The sequence below is a fragment of the Giraffa tippelskirchi genome, chromosome 7, assembly GCF_054371585.1.
Source record: "Giraffa tippelskirchi isolate mGirTip1 chromosome 7, T2T-mGirTip1v1.2.pri, whole genome shotgun sequence".
Taxonomy (NCBI): domain Eukaryota; kingdom Metazoa; phylum Chordata; class Mammalia; order Artiodactyla; family Giraffidae; genus Giraffa; species Giraffa tippelskirchi.
This window is the reverse complement of record NC_137281.1, coordinates 63,908,032-63,916,133: the sequence shown is the minus strand read 5'-3', so window position 1 is coordinate 63,916,133 and position 8,102 is coordinate 63,908,032. Positions and strand designations below refer to the sequence as shown.

The 8,102-nt window shown below is 55.2% G+C and overlaps 1 protein-coding gene across 1 annotated transcript; it reads left to right on the top strand.

Moving 5' to 3' along the window:
• Positions 1-4,455: 4,455 nt before the first annotated feature.
• On the top strand, positions 4,456-6,239 carry LOC145513750 (uncharacterized). The gene is made up of 3 exons (XM_081510730.1): positions 4,456-4,648; positions 5,048-5,360; positions 5,611-6,239. The coding sequence occupies exons 1-3, from the start codon at positions 4,514-4,516 to the stop codon at positions 6,237-6,239; spliced, it is 1,077 nt and encodes a 358-aa protein (XP_081366856.1). The 5' UTR covers positions 4,456-4,513.
• The last annotated feature ends 1,863 nt before the right edge of the window (positions 6,240-8,102 follow it).

Here is an 8,102-nt window from a genome sequence, read left to right as displayed (position 1 = left end):
TGGCTGCTGTGGTAGCAGCTGCAGATGGCAGCTCGTCCACAGTGCACTTCGAATGAGGTCATATGAGCGGGACTCTGGAAATGGCTCCGAAATCCAGAGAAAGGGGTCAGGGTATGTGGGAATCCGGCGGGGGTGGGGGGTGGATGAAGGAAGGTGTCCTTCCTCTCTCCAGTGCAATTTGGTTTGGTGAGTCTCAAAGCTACCAGATGGCACTTCCCAAGTCAGGCCCCCGCAGGAATCAGGGTGGGCTGCGTGCCTCGGCCCCTGCCACAGGGACAAGCCACACCAGTGGCCTCCCTGAGCTCAAATGGCCGGATCTGGGGGTTCTGTCTGGGTGCACACCTCCTTGCTGTGGCCAAGTTCCCCCCTTCTCTGAGCACCAGCTTCATCCTCTCGAAGGAGGACATCGATTGCTACCTTGGCACGTTACTCTCTTCATCCTGTGAAGACTCATTAGGCTTATCCTACAATTACTAGCTGGCCCGAAGAGATATCTCCTGAATCCAGATTAAGCTGGAGTCTCCCAGGCTCATCTGGCATGTCTTCCCTGAAGTCTGCCAAAACCCACACCCTTGCATTTCCAGGGACTCCCCTTAGCCAGCTGGGCAGAAAACCCAGCATGCTTCAAACAAGCTGACAGACAAGCGGGAGAGGACTCACGGGCAGACGGCCTCCCTCAGGTCTCGGGTGGAGCTCTGGGACCACAGCAGCAACGGGCCATCCCAGCCCCTGGGCTCAGCAGCGCCCTCATTCTCAGGCCGGCGGCTCTGCCCTGAGGGGAGCAGGAAGGTCACCAACTGCCGCAGGCGGACCTCAAGCCCCTCCCACTGCTGGAGCCTGACCTCCCCCGGCCCCACCCCTTCCCCTACCCCAGCAGGACGAGAGCTCGTCTTCCCCTGGCTTCCAACGTGAGGCCCGGCCCTGGGCCCCGATTGGGCACTGCCCCAGTCCGGAGCCAATCACAGTGGCCAGGGAGGTGGAACACACCGATTGGCCAGGGCCAGGTCATGTGACCATGCTCCCCAGGAAACTCAAATATTACCAAGATTCCCTAACAAACCAATGAACAAAATTATCCAGTAAACGCAAACCGTACTTTTTAATGAGGCCAATGTCACAGAAAAAAAAAAAAAATGCTTCACAATGAACTGCTCAAGGAAGCTACTAAATAAACTTTCAGAAAAGTTAAGTCGCTTTTTTTTTTTTTTTTAATAGGGTGACGGAGAGCTATACCTTTCCCATCTATGTGAATTTAGGTTTAAACTAGATTTCCCTTGGCTATTATATAAGACAAAAAAAACCACATCACCCCCTTTCACTCCCCCCACCCCCAAAAAGTGTTTTAGTCTATTGAGTTTTTGTGTCCTCAGTTGTGTCTGATTCACGGCAACTCACGAACTCTACACAGCCAGGCTCTTCCGTCCATGGAATTCAGGGCAATTTTTTTCTGTCACAGTAAATGCCCACCCTGGGTGATCCAAAGGCAAGGGCTCAGAGGCTCCTGAGAGACTAACTCCTTTCAGCTGAGCACAGAGCTGGCTCCTCACTGGGATGCCTGTGGCCTGGGGCTCCCAGAGGGAACAGCAGCACTCGCCCCACCGTGTGGTCACTGCTGCAAGTGCAGGCTGCTCCTCACTCCCCCTTGACAGTGTCCCTGAGGGCAGAACAGTGTGAATCTACTCAAGGTGGAAATGCAAACTCCGATGCAACCAAACTTCCCACAAGGTCTCCAAAACCACTCAGGAACAGGGAATTGGAAACTGCAGGGCATGACATGAATGGAGATGGAGACTTGACACCTTACACCGAGTTCACTTCCAGTTATCCCTAGACAAAGTTTCCATGAAAAGTTGTCACAAATCTAGAAGAACAATGAGCAGAAACCGGACACGTGCTTTGAGTCTTCACACACAAAACTAAAAGGCAGTCCACAAAACAACCCAGAGAATACAGTGGACTTTGCAAAATCAAAGACATCTACCGTGGGAAAGACCTCATTACAAAAGCAAAAGACAGGTCATACATCGCGAGACGAATGAGTGGAAACACAAAGCTTCTCAAGGACGTGTCTCCAAACAGACAAAGAACACCAACACAACAAGCCTGTGAAAACTAGGGAAAGGTCTGAAGGGACGCCAGACTGAGGAAGACACACACAGAGTATCCCGGATGATGTCCAGCACTGAGGGCCTGAAGAAACAACAGTCTAGTTGCACTCCCTCAGGCCTGTGTGACCCTGGATGAGGCCTCTGTTTCCCGGTGGCTCTGAGAGATGGACAGGGAGGAAGGGGAAGAGAAATCACTTGCACTTCTAATACTCACAGCAAAGTCTTCCAATGAGAAGGGAATTATCACCCCCACTGACAATGCCATTCACTGAAGTGATACCCACGAGTCCATCTAACCCAGAAGGGAAGGAAGGACCTGTTCTCACAAAACGGCGAGAGATGGAAGAAAGAAGATCAAGCCCACACCAATCACTGGAAAGAGAAGCTGTGCTCAGGGCTTGAAAGAATTCCTATTGGGAAAATGATGTCACAGCCCCACAAGGCAATCCACAGCTTCGATGCTATTCCTCCCAAAATGCCAATGCATGTTCGCACCGAACAAAGAATTGCAAAAGGGGTTACGGAAACAGAAAAGAGCCTAAATTGTCAATACAATCCGACGAAAAAGCCCCGATACGGACGTCCAAGGTTGTGTGAAAGGAAATTAGACGACCAAAGTAGGATCCTCAGGAGAGTATCGGAGAAGGCGATGGCGACCCACTCCAGTACTCTTGCCTGGAAAATGCCCTGGACGGAGGAGCCTGGTAGGCTGCAGGCCATGGGGTCGCGCAGAGTCAGACACGACTGAAGTGACTTAGCCGCAGCGGAAGCAGCAGGACAGTATGCTATTGGGAATACAACGACACACACAGATCCAGATCGATGGAATAAAGTTGAGGGTCCAGAAACAAACCCCGGCATCCATGGTCAACTCATCTCTGACACAGAAGGGGAGAATATCCAAATGGGAACAAGAAAGCCTCTTCAATCAATGTCCATGGGAAAACCAGACAGCTACATCTGAAGAACGCTATTGGTTTTGATCTCACACCACCTCAATATCGGGGAAAAACCTCACCCTAAAGACTGATGTCATGAGATAGCTAGAAAGAAGCGTAGGTCAAAGGCTCCTTAACATCAGAGTCTCCTTGCCATTTGCTGGGCGGAGGTAGAAATGGGTCTCTTCAAGTAAGGGGAAGAGGGAAACCAAGTACACCAATGGGTTTCCATCCAATGGAACCTCTTCACAACAGAGAAGCTAAGCATTCACAAATGCAAAAGATAGGAAACGGAACATGAGAGACTCCTTGCAAGTGGTGTATCTGAGAAGGGGTTCATATGGAAAGAGACGAAGAATGCACAGCACTCAGATTCCAAGAAACACCACCACCACCCTTGACCCTTCCCCCATGACCAACTCCGACCTAAAGCCTTTCTCTCCCTCTAACCTATCCCTAAAACATAACCCTCATCTAATCATATACATGGGCATTCCTAGCATCCATCCATCCACACACGAGAGAGAAAGAGGAAGGCACAGACTGAATCGAGAAAGGAAAAGAGAGGGACACAGCCAGAGAGAGACACGGAACCAAAGAGAGGAAAGGAGTCGATGGTCCAGACTTTTCATCAATCTGTCTCGAAGGTAGAAGCAATGACAGCGCCCATCCACCCCAGAAGGGGGAAACGGACGGAAGGTTTGGAGAGGAAAAGACAAGAACGCAGGGAGCCATTAGAAGCTCAGCCACCCGCAGAAGCCGAGCTGGGACACTTGAACAGAATCTCAATGGAAACAGAGGACCAGAAAGTTGGCTACTCTTTTCTATCAGAGAGGGAGACCTTCGAGTCTTCCTTTCGGTCCTCCAACTTGCATGCGGGGTCTCAAAACAGTCAGGAGGGGGAGTGCCTTTTCCTGGGTACCACGGCGCATCCAGGCCTCGTTCTGCCCCATTCTGTGCTGTGTCAGCCCTGGATGGAGTCTTTCTTTCTGAAGTCTCAGCGCACAAGCTCCACGTGATATCAGCCCCAGGTGGAGAGGCATGGAGCTGCTCGTAGGCCGACAGACCTAGGAAACAGATGGGAGAATGACCCCCACTCTGCAGAGGGAGAGACCGGGGAAACCCTGAGGGGCATATGCTTGTCCAGGGCCACACCACTTATGAGAAGAAGGAGCCTGGTCTGAGAGCAGCGGGGTCCTCGGAGCTCAGGCCCTGGCTGCACCCAGGCCTCCCCAGGGCTGTGGGCTGGGCTGTGTGGCTGTCACTGTGCCTGCACATGGCCTAAGGGGGGTGGCCGAGCAGTCAGAAACCCAGAGATTCCCTTGCGAAGTTTTGGGGAAGGGACCTCAGCACGAACCCCAGGAAATGATGTCACCTGCCGGCAACAGAACCCAACAGAACCCGCAACCCGGGTATCCAGGCCTCCAGAGCGGAGAGGAGCCCCCAGCCAGATCACTTGCTGCCAGGATGTTCTGCTGCTTGCCCCTGCCCAGAGGCCGGGGCCTCAGGAGAGCTCACAGGCAGTGTGCGTGGGCACCCTGTCGACGTTGGCTCAGGGCACCCCCGAGAGGCCTCTGGCCCTTTGCCCGGAGAAACAGAAAGGTAACACGGGGAGCCCCAGGCGGGGCCAGGCCACCTCTCCCATGCCACCCGGAAACACCGGGTCCTTTGCCTGTGTGTGTGGATGCGGGTTTCTCGGGGTGTGTCTCCCTCAAGGAAGCCCAGGCGGATGTGGGGTCAGAAGCCTGCGGACAAGTTGTGTCCACACCCCAGGGGAGAGCAGGCTGGGTGGGATGGGGAGAGTGCGGGCAGCGCCGGCCGCCCAGGCTGACCTCACACCCTCAGGTGGGTCTCTTTCCTCCCGGGTGGGGATCTGAGCAGACACACGTCTCTGACCCTTCTGGGAAGAGAAGTTCGAGCAGGCAGAAGCAGCGGCTCCACTGGCCAGGCCCAGCTCGGAAAACTCCCAGCACGGCTGGCTGACGGTCACTGTCGTTGCAGAGCTTCCCACGTGATGAGGCCGAGGACGGGGACACCCCGTCCACCTCCCGGAGGGAGGGGTCGGAGCACCACCCCCCCGCCCGTGAGGCCCAGTGCAGGCTCCAGGTGAGCGTGCCCACGGAGGCATCAGCCCCACCGGGGGCGAAGCGGAGGCGGGGAAGGCCTGCTGCCGAGACACCGCCCAGGATACACCCGGCGGCCCAGTCTGAGGCTGCCACGGAGCTCAGCACACCCGGCTCCGACCCAGAGTCCCGAGAACCCCGGCCTCTGAGGCAGCAGGAGGACCTGGAGCCCAGCACGCCAGAGCACAGAGGTGAGGACGCTGGGGCTGGTGCACGGGAGTGTGTGGGGAGGGGGTGCTGAGCTACACACGGACGAGTCCCCGAAAGATGCTGCTGGGCCTGCAGCAAGCGCTGGCCTCACACCCCCACCCCCATCTTGCACACTTCAGTCCCAAAAGACATCCGACCCTGGGTATTCTTTGGGAATCTCTTGGAAGCTTTCTGTCCCGGGATACGCACATGCCAAGGCTGGCCTGTGGGCAAACTTTGCTTCTCCCCCAGCTCTAGCACTGGCCTCCAACTGGAACCAGGCTCTACTTCCCAGACCTGTCCCTACAGAGGTGGTGGCTCCAGGTGCAGGACCCAGGGATCCACCGAGGCCAGATGGAGAACCGAGACTTGCCCTCACAGAGACACCAGGCCAGCTGGGTACTGGCCAGCACACCGGGCAGATCGGATCTCCGTGCCTGCAGGGCCCCCAGCCCCAGGCACTGATGTCCCACCCCCTCAGCCAGAACCTCCACCTCCACGTGCACCTGTACCTGCTCGGGCTTTGGCAGGAGAACCCGAGGCAGAGGAGGAGTCACCGCCTCGGCAGGGAGAGCCTGCCCTGGCTCCCGCGCAACACCCAGACGCCGACGATGACTCACTCGCCCCTGCAGGAAGAACGAGCCCCCGCTCTGGGCAGAGACCCAGAGCCCTTGCCGGAAACACCACGTCCAGGGGAGCGGTCGGCTCTGCAGCCTCCATCCCTGTCTGCTCACCGTGGACGCCGGCAACTCGGTCTGCCCCCAGGGGACATGGAGTTCCTTTCCCCTGAACTGCTTTGCATTTGGTTTGTTTCCACCTTTCTGGTGATGTTTTATTTTGTGTATGGTTTCCTGTATTTCTCTTGGTTAAGTTGGGATTAGTAAACTTTTTCATCATTGTTGCAATTTGGGAACACTGTTGTGTAACTCTGGTGATACTGTGTTACCATCCCAATTTGTAGTTTCAGACCCGTTCGATCTTTATGCCCCACCCCCCAACAAAGCCTGGATTCAAGGCAAGCACGCCCTGTTCATCCCTCCCCCCGATCCTGAACACAATTTCATCTTTTCTTTCTGCATTCCTTCCTATATTCTTGGTGTCCCCAATCAATGACTCTCAGTGAAATGACTGAAGGAGTTTTTTCCGGACTCTCCACCTACTGTAAGACTCCATTGGAGAGTTCTCATTTGTATGTCATTTGAACTAGCCTTTGATAGCTGAAAGGACGGTGTACGTCCTTTCAAGATATCATGTGCCAAACGAAGCCCTTTTGGCAAATGCCATCATTATCTCCAGGCAGGCATTGCTGTTTGAAGGGTGACATCTCAGCCAGAAGGCAGAGGCTGAGCTCCGCTTGTTGCACCAGCTCCCAAAAGAAGCCAAGAAAGGGAGCTGGAACAACAAACCACCCCAACGCCCAGGAAAGCGTTCTTCACGACAGAAGGCTAGAAAATGACCCAACAACCTTGTGGCCCAGAACCCCTCTAAAAAATCACTGTTCCATAAAAAAGAGAAACACATGGGAAGTTCCAAGGAGAGGCAATGCCCATGGCCAGTGTACTTTAGAGACGGCCTGACCGCTCCGGGGAAGACACGCACCGACGGAACCCCTTGGGAAACAGCAGTGATAGTCCTCACCGTCGTAAGGGTTTCCTCTGGGGACAACCTGCCCTGGGCACCACATGAGGGAGCAGACCGGCTTCTCTTCCTCTGCCCCCACACCGTTCACTCATGAAGGCAGCTCAGGTGTTCTCATGCCCTGCCTGCCTGCCTGCCTGCCTGGCTCATCCGTGAGCTGTGCCCACCTCCAGGGCAGGACTCCACCTTCTCCTCTCTGTGTACCGTGAATCTGCACACAGTGGGCTTTCAGAACCTTAGGAGACTTGAGCCATTCCCACTGGAGCCAGAACCCTCCCCAGGAAGGAAAACAGCTGTGGAGTCATTTTGGCCCCAGCACTGGTTCCCAAACCCTGGCGGCTCCTACAGCCTCTACGGTGTGAAGAGGGAGGTCCCTTTTGACAGAGCTTTCCGGCTGTCAGATCTAAGCTGTTGTTTCCCTGTCAGCTGTGTCTCTTCCGTTGCAGCCAGGTGGGCCACGCTGCTCCAAAGGAGCTCACAAGCTGAGTGGCAAGGGAGGTATTGAGAGGACAGGGATGGCTACAACGTGCTGCAAACTGAGTGAGGGTCCCCACAATCCTCAGCAAAGGTCTGTGGTGTGCAAGTGGGGAGTAGAGGGCCCCCAAGTTCCAAAGGAAGGGAGGTACTCGGGAGCTAAAGCCCTTGGCTGCTGTGGTAGCAGCTGCAGATGGCAGCTCGTCCACAGTGCACTTCGAATGAGGTCATATGAGCGGGACTCTGGAAATGGCTCCGAAATCCAGAGAAAGGGGTCAGGGTATGTGGGAATCCGGCGGGGGTGGGGGGTGGATGAAGGAAGGTGTCCTTCCTCTCTCCAGTGCAATTTGGTTTGGTGAGTCTCAAAGCTACCAGATGGCACTTCCCAAGTCAGGCCCCCGCAGGAATCAGGGTGGGCTGCGTGCCTCGGCCCCTGCCACAGGGACAAGCCACACCAGTGGCCTCCCTGAGCTCAAATGGCCGGATCTGGGGGTTCTGTCTGGGTGCACACCTCCTTGCTGTGGCCAAGTTCCCCCCTTCTCTGAGCACCAGCTTCATCCTCTCGAAGGAGGACATCGATTGCTACCTTGGCACGTTACTCTCTTCATCCTGTGAAGACTCATTAGGCTTAT

Bases quoted from the DNA above. Each gene is read 5' to 3' on its own strand.
- LOC145513750 (XM_081510730.1), top strand. From the start codon at position 4,514: ATGTTCTGCTGCTTGCCCCTGCCCAGAGGCCGGGGCCTCAGGAGAGCT. The intron at 4,649-5,047 runs GTAACACGGGGA...CTGTCGTTGCAG, and splicing joins TTGCCCGGAGAAACAGAAAG to AGCTTCCCACGTGATGAGGC. The intron at 5,361-5,610 runs GTGAGGACGCTG...CTTCTCCCCCAG, and splicing joins CAGCACGCCAGAGCACAGAG to CTCTAGCACTGGCCTCCAAC.